The 17,011-nt window shown below is 34.3% G+C and overlaps 1 protein-coding gene across 1 annotated transcript in view; it reads left to right on the top strand.

The window, feature by feature from the left end:
* Positions 1 to 15,101, top strand: part of LOC132706656 (uncharacterized) — a 63,224-nt gene extending 48,123 nt beyond the window's left edge. Inside the window, exons 2-3 of the mRNA XM_060678120.1 lie at positions 9,318 to 10,243; positions 12,702 to 15,101. Of these exons, the coding sequence (XP_060534103.1) occupies positions 9,334 to 10,243; positions 12,702 to 13,519 (1,728 nt within the window). The 5' untranslated portion in view covers positions 9,318 to 9,333 and the 3' untranslated portion in view covers positions 13,520 to 15,101. The remainder of the gene's footprint in view (positions 1 to 9,317; positions 10,244 to 12,701) is intronic.
* Positions 15,102 to 17,011: the final 1,910 nt, after the last annotated feature.

Raw genomic sequence — 17,011 nt, 5'->3', positions numbered from 1 at the left:
ATCGATATCCTAAAACTAATCATTATTATGTGACAGAATTAATTTTTTGCGAATACCTCTACTGAACTCTTTCTAAAATTGCTTATGGCATTCCCGTTTCTTATATTTTTATTGAAAATTTTATGGTTTCCGATCGGAACGGCCCTCGATGTTTTGTCTTTGACTAAAAGCATAAAATAAAGAAAATGCTTGAACTGAGGTGACTTTTATTTGATGAAAATATATTTAACGAAATAAATAAGAACTAAAAGTCCAGATTTTCACGATAGTATATATATTCAGATGACAATTGCTTCAACAACACCGTTTCTTTATCAAATATAATATTTGCAAACTACCTGCTACTATATATACCGAAAAATGAGAATTGTGTGGGAATTTAAGTTTAATAATGGAGAGGTAATTAAATCTAATTGATCGTTAAGCAATACATTTGAATGTCTCATTGTGTTAATCTCCATGGCTTCCAATAAAATTATTTTTGTACTTTTTGGGCTGTATGTAAAATATCAAAATTTTAGTCAAAAACGTGTTTTTCTGTGCTTAAGTGTGTAGCATAATTAGATTCATGATTATTGTTTTTAAATGCTCTATTATGTTCGTTAATGCGTTTGTTGAAGGATTTACCTGTTTGTCCAATATAAATGATTCGCATTTCAACCTGTAGACACCCGATTTTTGAGATTTTGGACACTTCGATTTATTATTTTTTAAAAACTTTCCTGTTGTGTTGTTAGTTCTGAAAGCTATTGTTAAACCACATTTTGACAAATGTTTTGAAACTTTTTTTTAACTGGGTTCTCCTATGTATTGTATTGTTGTAAATTGTTCGTGTTCTGTATTAGGTTTCGGAAAAATAGAGTTTACTGTTGTCTGGATTTGTTTTTTATTTATAATTTTATCGATAATGGACGGATTGTAACCGTTGTTCAGTGCAATTTTTTTAATGAAGAACTTAATTTTTTTTGTTGTACTTTTGTGTTGAGAGTAGCATATTAAGATGTCTGTGTATAAAAAAGTGAAATGCAGTCATTTTGTGTATAAGGGTGATTTGAGTTGTTATATATGACTGTGTTCGTGTGTGGAGGTTTATGGTTAATGGAAAAATCTAATTTGTTTATGTAATCAGTTAATGTAATTTAAAAAAGAATTCAATTGTCTGTCCGTTCCAAGAAAGCAAGCAAAGACATCACCCACGTACCTATACCACCATAGAAAACTTTTACTTAAAGAATGTTCTTGTATGATATTTTCAAAATAATCCATAAAAATCTCGACTAACAAAGGACTAAGTGGGTTTTCCTTAATCAAACCTTCCTAAGAGATGTAAATCTGTCCATTAAATTCAAAATAATTTTGGTTTAAAGATACTATCAAGCAATCTAATAAATCTTGTTTCACCAACGGGTTAACCTGTTTCCCAGTGAGGGTGAAGTCTACTAAATCTATCACATCCATAGGTGGAATACTGGGAAATAAGTTTTGTTGCGTTAGAAAGGATTTTGACATCATTAATTTTGTTGAATAATTCAAAAGAATTTTTATTGTAAATTTTGGTTTAAAATCTGTGTGGAACTTTAAAATATTTCCTAATTTTGTTGATAGTTTACCTGCTGGAGCTGTTACATAAGACACGACTGGTCTAATGGGCATTTCATGTTTATGTAATTTAACTAAAGAATATAATTTCGGAGGTTGTGGATTCATAATTGTTTAAACATACTCGCCTTTGTCACTAAATAGTGTGGAGTTAGTAGACACGGTGTTGTCGAAAGAATTGTCATGTAAAAATATATAATTTCGTGAAAATCTGAACTTTTAGTTCTTATTTATTATGTTAAACAAAATGCATTTAATGAGGTACGGATCGAAATAAGTCCAAGATATCGTGGTCTTAATTTACAACGGTTCAATTAAAAACGACAAGTCTCTTTAAATATGACCGTCTGGAGGCTAAGTCTTAGCCCAGTTTGTGGTTTCGATTAGCAATTTGTTGTCGAACAATTTATTTGTTTGATCTGCACAAACATAACGGTCCTTAACTGGCTAGCTAGCGGATCTCGGTTCATACTTATTAATACTGCAACTAAATCTCGGGATTAATCAAACATGTTGGAACGGTTGTTTTGCAATATTATCGGGAAGAAAATACCACAGTATGTCGTCCGCATTGCGAACTTTTAAAAGGCCCAAGTTTGACCCTCTCAAAGGGAAAGTTACTTTTCTATATGTGATAGAGGTTTATAAAAAGAAATACAACGGTAAAATCAACACAAAAACTTAAGAGCGCGATTCCTTGTTTAATGCAAAATGTTATTTGTTAAGCTACTTTATTCTTGACTAAATTTTAGCAAAAATATATTTTTTCTCTTTTATTTTTATTTGGAAGCTTTTATCTCCTGCGTAATTTTCATAATACTTACAGTTTCTAACTAAAACAATAAAATCTGAACCACATTATTATTATTTTATGATTTTTACTAATAGTTTCACTGAATAATTTAAAAATTGGTTTTGAATTTCTTTTCAAATTCTTCAACTTTTTTATTAATAATTTGACATACCTCAACCTAATACTAGAAATAGATAATGCGTAGGGAGTTTAAATTGTTACAGAGTGTTCGAAACAAGCGAATAAAAGAACTTACAAAAATCTACAACTTTTATTAAGTGTGTCATAAATCTATTTTTAATACTTTGCGATTTATTTTTACTGTTTCAATATTTACCCTTCTTTTTATGTAAGACTATTGCTATAACATTGCTTGGCCACGACAAAATAACATTGTCAAACATTGTTTCAAATAATCGGTCATTTTCTTTTGAATTTTTTTGGCTTGTATTTTCACCATTTCTTCGAGAGGCGCACCTTCCCCATGATACATAAAAAATATCTCTAGCAGTTTAACTGAATATACGGCATGTTGAATGGTTGGTGATGGTCCCAGTTCAACTTCTTCATCTTCTTCTTCCTCTTGGTGCTCTTCCTCACCCTTTCTTGCTTGTTGTAATATAACTTCCTCTGTCAAGTCGGCTGTCGTAGACAAATCTTGCAACTTCTCACTTGTAAACATAATTCCAAGCTTTACTAACAAAGTTGACTGCATCTAGCATATTAATGAAAAATTTGTCTTCGGCCTCTATCATTTCCATTAAAATAGTTTTCCTGTATCGACTCTTAAGACTTTGCATTACGCTCTGGTCCATCGGCTGTAATACACTTACTGTTTTGGCTGGAAGAAATGCCAATTCAATGTTCCGTAGATTTGGAATATGGGTATGTGCAGGGCAGTTATCCAAAAGAAATAATACTTTCCTCCCCTTTAATTTTGCATCTTATTTCCGTATCTCTTCTTCAAAAATTTGGGATGTCATCCATGCAGACTTGTAAGTGACCGGCAAATGCTTGATGTTCTTAAAACATCGTGGGTTGATTTTCCTTTTCTGCTTTTAGTTTTACGATAAGTCCAGAGAGTGGCACATTTTTAAGACGTTGCTGTTGGAACCACTGCAACATTGCCCGATTCAAATCTTAAAATTTTGGCTTTTTTGGTTTTTTACTATAACTGCCTACCGCTTCAGCCTCAATGATTTTTTCTTTGCACTTCCAAATCGTGAATACAGTCGGCGGCAACTTTATCATCTAGAGATAACATTTTTCGCTTACCCGCTATGCTCACCGTATTCACTAAGTCAAATTAGAACTGATTGAAACAATAGTGTGCTTTTATACATACCGATAAAGGCATTAACATAATCGCTTATTACGCGAAAAACATTTAGGACGACCAGGTTCTCGGTAATTAGATTATTATTGTAAGGAATTTTGAGAAGGTAAGAGACTCCATTAATTACAAGTCGGCCTACATTCCTTACTTTGTTACCTGGTGTGACCTTTTTTCCTTCGGTAGAGAGAGTGGGTGGATTAATACTTAGCTTTGTATTGAGACCTAATAGTACAACAAATTTTGTTCGCAATACAGAATTTTCCATTATACAGAGTTTCGCTATAGGGAGTTTTCACTGTATATACTGGATGAGGCGGAAAAAAACTTTGTTACCAGTAAGATTTTGCAACGAGTAACAACACTAAAAAATATGAAAAACAGGGGAATTAATTCGTTTGTGCTGAAAAACGTTCAAGAAAATATACGAAAAATAAGTTGAAGGGCATATTTTTGAACATTTAGTGAGCCATAATAATAATAAAATATGTATTAATTTGTAGTAATAGGTACTTAATATTATTTATTTTTTCCGTGAATTTAAAATTTGGCCGACATTTAAATCAACATTTCTAATAACTGTGTTGCTTTATCTACTGTTCCAACAAAGTTCTTTCGGAAGTTCAATTTTTAATCTTAACAGAGCCCTGTTAAATAATATTATAGCAATATATTTCGTCATATCCTTGCATATTTATTACAGTAAAGAAGATTTATTTGTAGTTATGTAGAGAGACGCCCTCTAGTGGCAATAGTAAGCAGTAATTAGCATCGCCACATGTAAAGGTTGGTGGCCCATGAATAGTAATTTTCAACGACCTCAAGTTCTTTAAATCCTTTAAGTTACCTTGAAGTTACTGATAATTATCCACTATCATTTTCATACAGTTTCTTAAGATTTTAATCATAACAGAGCGTCTTTCTTGCTTGGTTGTTTACTAGAAAATCGACACTGACTGACTGGCTCCTGCTCCAGCCAAGTGTACGCACGTACACGCATTATGAATTTTCTTTCATGCAATTTAATAACGTAATACGTAGCTTGTTGTATATATATATATGTTTAAATTCTTCGCTGTGAACCTTACGGTACGATGGTCCCCTGTGGTTCTGTAGGTATTTTATTAGTGGTTGCAGGGTCGGACGACCCACATAACGTTTTTGTAAAATCTGACCGGCTAACCGTATAATTGTTTACGCAGCATCTATTCCGCTCGCTGCTAAATACCGTTTGAAAGTGGAAAAATAGGTATCTTCACCTGCGAACATTAACCAAAGCGTCAAACAAACCCAAAGATTTATGATATTTTGAATGTTTTTGATTGATAAAAATATCGATTTTCCTAACAGTGGACTATTTGTAACCTCTTCTAATAATCAGAATGAATAAGAACTAAAAGTTCAGATTTTAGAACTAACAACACAATAGGAATTTTTTTTAAAAACAATAAAACGAAATAATCCAAAATGAATTTTAATTAAACTTTGAAAAAATTGTTAAGTGCAAATAATATTACTAGATGCATCTAAATTTCACTGGAAAATAACTCAATATCTGACTTTTAAATCCATAAAATTTAATTTTGATTGTGATTCCAAATAAAAAAGCATGAAAATCTTGGTTTGTCAAACTTTTCTTGTGCCACATTCATATTGTGCCGTCCTCTTGTCCTTTTTATTTGAAGGTAAGGGAAAAAAATGTTTATACGAAAGCAGTATAATTTTTTCTTAACTGAACAAAAGCAAAATATACATATTATGTCAAAAGGCACAGAGTCATTAAAACAATATATTTGTGAAAAGAGGAAAAAATCTTTCTCTCGAAAGATATAACATGTTCCGAAAAAAATCACTTTGTAATTATTTTTTATGACATTACAACATATTTTTACGTAAACTAGTAAAATAATTAGTCACCCAAAAAATTTGGTCCTGGCGAGCCGCCACTGGCGCCGATATCTAGATTAAATCTAATTATAAATAAGTTACTGTTCCCGGAGGTAACAGTATAAAATAGCCCGCCTTAGAAAAGTACGTAACATAATTACAATAAATAAATATTAATCACGACGGCGAAGCCAATGTCAGCCGTATTTATGCATATTTGTTGGACTGCGCACTTGTGCATTGCATATACGCAGCATCGGAGGTAACTGTATTGCCAATTATTGTGGCTCGTTATTTTTGACCGTTTAGTGAAAGTACCAGAAACCTATATTGGTGAAGTCTATCGCTTTTCAGTTGGTAAATATTTATACGTTGCTTTATGTTGTGACGTTATCGAGGCAAGTTTCGCGAAAACGATAGATAGTTGAGTTTAAGCTAAATATTTTAAAACCCTTTTAAACACTTAATCTTTGAAAACATTGAAAAAAGATTTTTCTTTCTGTGATACAATATTTTTTTTTATAATTTTTTGTTTTTCTTCGCTAAGTTAAGATGAACCATTTTTATATCTCTTCCAAAAAGGTTATTAATAAGGGCTTCTATATAAACGTGGCATCATCTTGCTTAGTTTACGTGGCAATTCATATTTCAGATTCTACTCAAAAAACAAAACAGATATTGTCCGGGTTTCCCTACTCCTATGCCTTACTGTCAATAAAAAAGAACCCAGATTTTTAAGAAAATTAAATCCTTAGAGAAAACTTAGTTTCAAAAATAGGAAAGAAAAATAATAGTTTTTTTTACCTATTATAACATTATTTTTTACAGTAAGTATTAAAAAGTTGTAACAAAAGCAATATTCAATTTACTTTAGCAACTACCTGAAATCCGGATTATTATTTCAAGGAATGAAACGAAAATTAAAATTTAGCAACCAGTCTCTACGAAGCAGTAGAGGCAACAGTGGCGATCAGTTTCAGGAAATTGAGTATAAAAAAAACTCGTAAGATTACTTAACTTAACTTAACGAAAATGTCGACTTTTCTAAAACAATGTTTGTAATCCTGACTATCTACAGCTGTAAAATGATTCAGATCCAAAATCTTTCAAAACCGGAACATCTTCTTCAAATCTGTAGTCTTTGGCTTTCTTCAATTTTAGTCTTGTTTTGGACAACCCTCAAATTGAGTCAAACTGCTACTATTTGCTACTTTTGCTACTATTTGCTACATAAAATCGCCTCAGCTGCAAATCAACACTCTTTAAAAACTGCTTAAAATAATAAACTTCTTAATTCTTGTTAAAATAGTACAGGCCCGTCCTATTTATCTTACGAATTTGATTTGGAGGGTCCTTAGCAATGTAAAAGAAAACCAAACGGGATGGAACATGGAAATAGTAATTCTACTTGCGTCACCGCTATCGGTGGAAAATCTGATTAATTTTTAGTTAATTCTTTTAGTAAACAGACATCTCGTTAGACTGTTGAAAAATATCAGCGTGCAGTATGCGGATAAGTTTACCACCGACCTCAGTATCAAACCTAGTTCGAAGCAAGAATGGCGTACTCTCAAATGAGGTCAAGCAGCACCGTGAACGTCGGTCGTTTTGCGAGAATTTCACTTTTACGTAACTAATCATCTTTACATGCGGTAATTGTCTTTACGATTATCGCCGACAAACTTGCCTTAATGGCAAAGTACCTGTCTGTCTAAACTTGCAATAATCGCGAAATTGAGAAATTTTTATTTAGTATTAGTATTTCGGTTTATGTTATAAGCTGTACGGTTTTACTTTTCTACCGACCGTCGCTAGGAGCGGTGCTCGCTTTTACAGGAAACAGCGCACAGTCGACTAAAAATATCAACTTATTTACATTTTTATGATTAAAAAATATGGCAAAACTGGCAAAAATGTTTAATGAATATTTCTTTATTACATATGAAAATATTACACTTGAAAAATATTTATGGAAAATCTTGTTGCTCAAAAAATTCTTTCTTATGGTCAAGGTGAACATGATACGGATGTATCTTTTTTTTTTGAAAAATATTTTTCGCAGAACTCTTGCAGCAATACTTAACATTCATTTTCAAGTAAAACGATTCATCAAATTCTCAAAGGTTCCTTTAGAGGAGTGCCTTCTATCGGGAAAATGTCTTCTTGTTGCTAAATTTCCTAAATTTTCAACAAAATTATATTTTCTCAAAATATATCTTTTTCGTTTTCATTCGCGTCTATAAATGATAAGCTATTATAGGCCCTTTGTTGACTAATATATAATCTTATAAATAGATTTTTTCATTAGAGGCGGGTTTACGAAAACCTTTTTTCTTCAAGTGTTGATATTTTATCTGGAGTGCCTCAATTTTGGGTCTTCTGTTATTCATTTTAAAATATCTAAACTATTATAAAATTTAGTGTTATGCAGATAATACCCAAATATACCATAAATTTGCAATAAACATTTATTTTTATGTTTAAGTAACAAAAACAATACGGTGTCTCTCCAAGAAAATTTTAATATTACACTAAACGATACTAAGCTAATATGTATTGATTACGCCAAAAATGTAGGGGTAACACTCGACACTAATTTACGTTTTAAAGAACATCTTTAATATGTAGTTAAAAAGGCATATTCCAACTTGAGGCTAATTTAAAAGAACCGGAAAATTTTGGATCAAAAAATTAGGAAGTTATTATGTTTAACCATTGGGTCTTTCTGTATGTAAAATCTGTAAAAATATTGCTATCGTTTAATTCATGATATTAGAAAATTCAAACCTATGACTTATAAGCCAAAAGAGAACAAATGTTTATTGGGGGGCACTTTATTAAAGTCCGTACCTTTTATTAGGAACTACTGATTTTATAAAAAAAAGTGTATACAAAAGTTTTACGGTTTATTTTTCATTTTTTGTATATACAGGATTGCCGATAAGTGTTGGACCGACACTAGTTTTGAAATTTTAAAGGTAACATTCTGTAAATTTTGATATTTTTAGAATCCTTGCTAAAAATAAAGGTAACTTTTATAGAAAATACTTAAGCGAATTTTGTGTAGTTTACGCAGAAAGTGAGATTCTTTTTTTGGGAAAAATTATGTAAATAATTAGATTTAGGTTCGGGACATATGTTTACCAAATTATAGGTATTTGAATAGGTAAATGAATACTGCAAGTTCAAATTAAAAAAAAAAAAAGTCCTTTAATTTAAGACACCCTGTATAATTTTATAATACCTAGGTATCGGAGATCGTTAGAAGGAGGCCTTCTAAAAATGTGTTTAAAATTTCGTCAAGTAGTCACTACTGCCAGCCGATATTTACTAAGAACATAATTTTGCTTAAAAAAACATCTTCCTTTCTGTCTAAAATACAAAATTCGCTTAAATATTTTCTACAAAAGTTACCTTTATTTTTAGCAAGGATTCTAAAAATATCAAAATTTATAAGATGTTACGCTTACAATTTTAAAACTAATGTCGGTTCAGCACTTATCGGACACCTTGTATATAAAAATAATAAATAATTTTAAAATTTAATTTAAACCATAAAACTTTGTCTTGTAATCACCTGTCGATAGCAACAGCTCAAAGCAATTATATTTTCACAAAAATTGTACGCTATAAGTATTCTCTTACTGTTCAATAAAAGCCGCCATTTATTTATTCATTTTAATGTACTTGTCATTCTCTTTCCAGATCATGTTCCTTCACGATGCCACGCTTACTCTTCAGACAGCCTTCCAACGGCTCCCTAGCGGCCGTAGTGGAAAGATCCCACCGGCATCCTCTTCAGTCCCCTCTAGAATACGATCTGCAACTCAGAAACAACCGGCTGGATCTGATTTTGGTGTCGAAACTTCCAGAAATCGCGAGGAGCTGCGCTCCGGCAATGGATGAAGGTTTCGAGAGTGACATAGACACCGTCTCGTTGATCAGCAGCGAGAACGAGTCTTTCACTCCCAAGGCGACCCTCACGGAGACGGACAGCGCGAATGGAGGCTCCGGAACCGAAAGCGATACGGAAACGGACAAAACCAACACCCTCACCCAAAACAATGTGAGCCTAATCAAGGAAACCTTCGAGAAAATAGCCCTGACTTGCAAGACGAAGGAGTCTTACCCCCTAGTCGATTGTGTGTGCTACACAGACGTAATCCATCCCGATATCCTGATTTTCGTCATCAAGGATGAGGCTTTGGTCTTCAAGTTCGACAATTTGGCAAATCTGAAGAGCTTTTACACCAACTTCAGCACGCTGAAGGCGGTGACCAACCAAAAGGCCTACACCTTGGCCACCGGATTTAACCTGTTGCAGAGGATCGACCAGAATGGCGTGACACACATAGAAATCAAAAAGCACAACGGCAATAAGCAGTCCAGGGGCGATGAGAAATCGAAACAGAACAATTACGACGATAGCGCATTTTACGATACCCGCGTTCGATCGAGCATGCTCAACGACGTCAAATTCAACACAGTCAATAACAAAGTGGGCCAGAAGAAAATGATCCCCAGGTCCAGCTCGATCGAAAATATTTTAAGCGACAAAGAGAGCAATCTAGTCAAAGATGAGGCGGCGCTCAAGCTGAGGAAAGTGTGGAACTCCGCAGAGGATCTTTTGGGTGAGTGCTGTCCACCTTACTATAAAGCATTTTCTCTGCAAATTATGAATAGCAACTGAGATTGGTCTTAAAATGCTTAAATATTCTTGTGCCGCACATTTTGGTAAGTGTTCCAATCGATTTGGTTTTTGTTTTACATCTTTAAACAATCTATTGCATCGCAGTTTTGAGAGTGTATACTCGATTTAGTACATTCCGCGAGAGAGCCACCTTACTCCTGTATATTCAGCTTCACCGTCCTGACATAATTCACGAAATAGTGGCTGGTTTAGTGTATGTCCCTTGATAAAATTTTCAATCTTTATGATATCATGGCGATGGATCATACAGTACATATATATGAGTAATTTCAATATTTGCGTTATTATTTTTTTTTTTTACGAACCTGAAAAACCATTAATATGACCCAGCATCGTTGAAGCTCCATCCAAAGATACAAAAATACAGTTTTCCCATTTTAGACATCATTTCCAAGAGATCTTAATTCGAGAGGAGAACAAAACAGCAATTCCACTTCAAAATTATCTGCACCTTTGTAGTGAGCACATACCATTAGGTGTGAATTGCTACTAAAATCAGTTGTTTCATCAAGCTGAATAGCAAAATATTTAGCCTGTTTTAATGCGAAAATAACCTGCTCCTTCACATTTTCTGCTAATGTAGACATTCGTTCTATCACAATTTTCACCGACAAGGGCACTGAATTCAGTTTCTTGGCTTATTTTATTTTTATAGCAGCTGCTTTAGCCAAATCTTCGCCAGTAGTGTACGGTTTCTTATTTCGAATCAACCAGGCTACTTCAAAGCTAGCCTTTGATGCTGAAAGCCAGGGGTGAATGCAAATTATCCAAATTTTTCTTCAATTGACTTTTTTTGAATGATTCTGAAGTCAGTACCTTCATACTGGTTTCATTATACCAGTGTCTTATATTTGTATAAAACCGCAATTAAAGAATTCGTTTTAGCATGTTCTTCTTCTATTTGCTGCCATCTTCTAAAATACTTGAATTAAGTTTTGGTTAGATATATGAGGGCAGCGCCAAAATTTCCAGGCCTGAATATCAAAGAAACAAAGTAGAGTAACAATTTTTTATTATTTATTATTATTAATCCCCCTTAACTTCAATACACTTATTACATCTCCTTATGAACAACTCAATCCCTTTAAAAAAATATTATTTTGGTTTTTCTGCAAAATGAGCTAAAACAGCGTCTTTTAACTCAACTTCGTTGTTAAACCGCAGCCCACGTAAGTCCTTTTTCAAATATCCAAACAAATAATAGTCGCTGAGGGCTATATCTGGACTATAGGGAGGATGATCTATCTCTTGGAACCCACACTCTAAAATGGCAGCTTGTGCAACACCAGCAGTATTGACAGGTGCGTTATCGTTCAAAAGACGCACGCCTCTGGTCAGTTTCCTTCAACGTTTTACACGTATGCAGTCTCGCAAGAATTCCTTCACCATTCCAAAAGATCGTGTCCATCACCTTTTTTGTTGACTGGTAGACTCTGAATTTTCATGGAGGTGCTTCACCCTTACGACGCCACCCCATTGATTTTTTTTCGATAGAGGGTCATAATAGAGAACCATAGTTTCATCTTAGTTTCTATCACAGATTTCGGTTCCCACCCACAGAGTTCCAAAAAATACCGCGCACATTCGACACGGCGTTGCTTTTGAATAACCGAAAGGTTTTTAAATAATCGTGCAGGATTCCATGAACACTTGTATCAGAAAGCTTAGTGATTTTTGAGATTTCCATGACCTTTAAACATCGATCACTCAATACCACCTCTTCCACAATCCCAACAATATCTTCAGTTATGACCTCCACTGGCCGACCAGTTCTTGAATCATCTGCAAGGGACTCCTGCCCCATTCGAATTTGCGTTATTTGCGACATTTTTTCGGACACGTCTTGTTTAAAATGCTGTCAATAAAACACTGTTTGACACAAGACTTCATTTTTTTTTCCGCAGCCTACTAAGATATATATTGAAAAGAAGACAAAGTTTTATCGTCATACTGATGCTGCATATATGTCAGGCCGGGAAATTTTGGCACTAACCTCGTATCGATAATTCATGATAAAATAGCGGTCTTATCAGCAACTAACTAGTAGAAATTCGCGCTCTGACTCGTCAATGTATTTGTATCTTAACGGCATGGCACGGACTGAGCAGTTAGCCGACGCTGTGCGGTACTGCGCAAAGAGATAACTCGGGAACACTCTAGTGGTGGGGAGTGAGATGGCGTGGCCTACATATGTCGCTAAATTGTTTAGGTGAAACAAATATTAACAGATTTAAAAATAGCAAATTAAAAAAAAAGTTAAAAAAAATTTCATTCCATGGCATAGAACAAACCCAAACGGTAAGGTTGCATTTGAATAGGTACTCTCGAAACTCGCCAGTACTGGTTTTTCGATGTCCACCTCCGATTTTTGATTTCAGCTCCCGAAACACCAAGCCCCAGACGTCCGGAACGACGCAGAAAGAAGAAACAGGCGCCTCCGCCTCCGTCTCAACCGAAAGACGTGCCGCAAAAGGCGGAGGACGTGTATAGCGGCCAATTCGTCAGAGTGAACGTCAATTTCAACACATCTAGGGATTTGGTAGACAAAAACCGGCTCGTGGTAAAGAGCGCGTCGAACGAGTCACATCCCAAGAAACTAAGTCAAAATTTCAACATACTGGGCGGGAAAAACAACCTCGCGTCGCTGCTCAAACCGTCGCTTAAAAGTCACTCGGAAACGGTGAAGTATCCAACGGAGAACGCGACCTTCAACAGGACTCGGAGGGCGCCGCTTTACGAAAAGAACAGTTCCTGGACCAATTCGGTGCCCAGGATCCTGAAAAAGTCCTCGAGAAGCAGAAGCGAGAGCAGAAACGGCCAAGGGTTTCAACCCATGGCTTACAGATACATCGACACTACTTTGGACTGCGCGTACAACCCGGTGGTTCAGAACAACGCGGCGTTTCACGGCAGTCCGCAGCCGCGACTGGCCTACGCTTACAACGTTGCCGACTTGCCGAAAAGAGAGAACAACATAGGGAACCGTTTGTTCGGTCTGAGTCCCAAACTGAGGGATTTCGGTCGCGAGAATCTGAACAGGGGCAGCGGCCGCTGGGGTAGCGAAAGCGAATTGCATTACCCCGACCATGAGAAGAACAGCTTGAAGAGCAGCATCAAAAATAACAATAGCTGTGGCAAGAAGAAGAACGAAAAGAAAGTCACTTTTAGTGCGTATACTACGGTTCAGGTCGTGTAGAGTGTTTTAAGCCAGCTTTCTATCCTCCGCGTTGGGTCGAGACAATCTTGTTATATTTCTTGACTGTGCGGTAGAACAGCCGGTACAAATTGGTATAAATACCACGTAAGTGCGCACCACAATCCTACATAATCTAATCGAATTGCCCCAGTTCTGAATTCTTATGCTCTTTCCAGAATATCGTAGAAAAACTCCCAATTTTGCTTAGCTTTTGACTTCGAAATATGGCATATATGGAAAAATTGTGACTGCAACTATGACATTTTTTTAGGTTCCGTATTATTTCAAATTGAAACAACAACAGCAGGTAAAAATTGTGATGACCATAACACGAGTATCCTTTTAAGTGCATATCACAAGCCAATATAATCTACTATATACTATTTATAAAAGTTCTGGATTATTTATGTATTCTGCATAATATCATATAAAAGCTGTTGATATATTTCGTTTTTCCCAATTTTGCTTAGGTTTTAACATCGAAGCATAAGAAACATGAAAAAATTTTTGCTTCACCTAGGACATTTTTTAGGTTCCGTATTAGTTCAAATTGAAATAAAAACAACAGTTAAAAATTGTGATGACCATAACACGAGTAATCTTTTAAGTGCATATCACAAGTCAATATAATCTAATGCAAATAATTTCTTATCAGTTTCTCAATTTTTCTTAGGTTTGGCATCGAAGCATAGCATACATGAAAAAATTGTTGCTGTACCTATGACATTTTTTAGGTTCCGCAGTACTTCGGGTTGAAATAAAAACAGCAGGTAAAAACATTGATGAATATTACACAAGTATTCTTGTAAGTACATATCACAAAGCAATATAATCCAATCTGCCTTCAGTTCTGGAAAATGACATATAAAAAAACTACTAGAATATTTCATGTGCCTTCATTCTGCTTAGCTTCTGACATCGAAACATCGCATACATGGAAAATTGTGACTGCACCTATGACATTTTTTAAGTTCCGTATTAGTACAGAGTGAAATAAAAACAGCAAGTAAAAATTGTGATGACCATAACACAGGTATCCTTTTAAGTGCATATCACAAGTCAACATAATCTAATATAAACGATTTCTACCAGTTCTGGATTATTTACGCATTCTGCAAAATTTCATGTAAAAGCTGTTAAGATATATCGTTTTTCCCAATTTTTCTTAAGTTTTGACATCGAAGCATAGCATACATGAAAAATTGTTGTTGCACCTACAACATTTTTTAGGTTCCAAAGTAGTTTAAGTTGAAAAAAAGCAAAAAACTAATTAGTAACGACCTAACAGATATGCAATTACCAGCCAACTCAAGCAAGAAAATTGAATAAATTTGAAATATAGAGACTTTTTATAAATAAATTACGGCTACATTTTGTAACTGACATTTGACAATTAAATAACACTTTTGAAGAACCTAGAGAACTATAGAGAACCACTGAAAAGAACATACTTTCGCGGATTTTCACTGAAAATTGAAATTTGAAATATATTTTCTTTAATATGAGTTTGACGAAAAAAAAATTTTTTTTTAATAAAATACATGCAAAATCAAACATTCCTTCTTTTTAAACATTGGGCAAATCTGTGGACCTATATATATATATATATATATATATATATATATATATATATATATATATAGGTCCACAGATTTGCCATCTGTCCATGATGGCACATCTACAAGAATGGTTGAAACAGTTTCACAGTTTGTATGTAATCTTTTGTTATAATTTTTGCACAAAAATTCATCATGATCATTAAAATAATATCATAGAAAAATTTCAAAACCAACCGTTTTTAATACACACAGTACACTCACAACATAGATGCAGGGAAAAACCAAAACAGGACTATTTTAGTGGAAAAACTGATCTAAACTAATTGATGTGGTTCGATACAAAAAAAAAGATTTATTTACATTCTTTTATATTGGTGTTAGTCTTCACATTTGACGAGCCTGCTCTTGCAATGCTGCTTTAGAAAGCAATATCCAAAAGTGTATCAAAAAATGGTTTGAAATATTAAACTTATTTTATGATAAGTTCGGCCACTTGGAAAAAGCCAATGGAAGAAGTTTAAATTATGTTTTCATTTTAATTTCATTTGTTGAATTTTTGAAAATATATAGCGGCTTTGTGTAGCTTAATGTAATTAAGCTGGCAAAATTGGGAATATATAAACAAACAAAAACGCTGACTGGAATTTATTAATGGGACCTTTCTTCCCAGACGCGATACACATGTTCCGAATAATTGTCGCCTCAGGCTCAGCGTTCAGGTTTAGAAGCAGGATATCTGCTTTTTTTACTTTTACGAGCAAATTCACTTTCACAATTTCTATGATAGACAGGATATGCTCGTACGTACGTTTTTTTTTTCACTTTACGTAGACGTCTCGTCCCGAAATCACGCAGCGGCGTGCGCTGAAATTTTCGCCCGGGTCTCGAGGTTTTTCACTCGAAAAACGTTCGAGATTTTTTCTTAATTTATTCGCACCGTAATTTTATTAAATTTCATATTTTCGCCAGAGAAAATACGAATTTTTGCACCTTGAAAAATGTTCGTCTTATTTTAACACCGCACTGTATAATTACGACACTCATAAAGCTAATCTAATCTCCAAAAACGAGCGCAATTTTTTTCACGGAGCTAAAACACTCTTAGTGACATTTCGGTCCAGTTAAACTCAACTTGGATATTGGAAAAAAATTGTCGGTATTGTACCTAAAACATTGCTCAGAATATTAGATTAGTACTTAGTTAATAAATTTTTGGGTACGCGTTGGCACAGTTCGCGTACATTTTGTGAAACACGCGACATTTCACAATTACGCAGACAATTATCGACCCACTGTTAATTTTTCGTTGTGTTTAAACTATTAACAAGAAAACTGTTATGATAATTGTATATTTTGTCGTGTAATTCGTCGTGTATATATGTATAGCTATGTATAAAAATGTTGTTTTTTTTTTAACAAAAACCATGGTAATATTATACGTAAATAAAATTGTACGTAATCAATTAAGCGTGTTTGATTTTGTTGCCGCCCATCTAAAAATTTTACACCCGAACGTATCATCGTTATTAATATCCCAACGCTGCCGGCGATGTTGCATTTTTTCAGGTATGTATCGATTCCATATATTGGGTCTGTTAGACATGATGCAACTTTTTAAAATACGGGGTATTTTCTAATTGAACGTCAATAACTAATTGGCCGATTTCTAGGTCCATTTTAGAAAGAAAACGTACAAGAACAGTTTTCGGTATTGTTTTTGTTGTGAAATTGTTGAAAATTAGTAAATTGGGCCCTTTTTCCTGCCAGAAAAGCTAAGTGGAGATAATTATCGCCGGTTTTTAGAAGAGGATTTGCCAATATTGCTAGAAGAATTACCATATTTTATGCATGCAGTTGCAGTAACTGAATATTCAAATCACACATTTAATAACCGATCGGTAGGTCCCAGCGAACCTCGACCATGGCCCCCTAG

The sequence above is a fragment of the Cylas formicarius genome, unplaced genomic scaffold, assembly GCF_029955315.1.
Source record: "Cylas formicarius isolate icCylForm1 unplaced genomic scaffold, icCylForm1.1 PGA_scaffold_8__14_contigs__length_24414737, whole genome shotgun sequence".
In the NCBI taxonomy this organism is placed as follows: Eukaryota; Metazoa; Arthropoda; class Insecta; order Coleoptera; family Brentidae; genus Cylas; species Cylas formicarius.
Note: the sequence above shows the minus strand (reverse complement) of the source record. Positions and strands in the feature narration are given on the sequence as shown.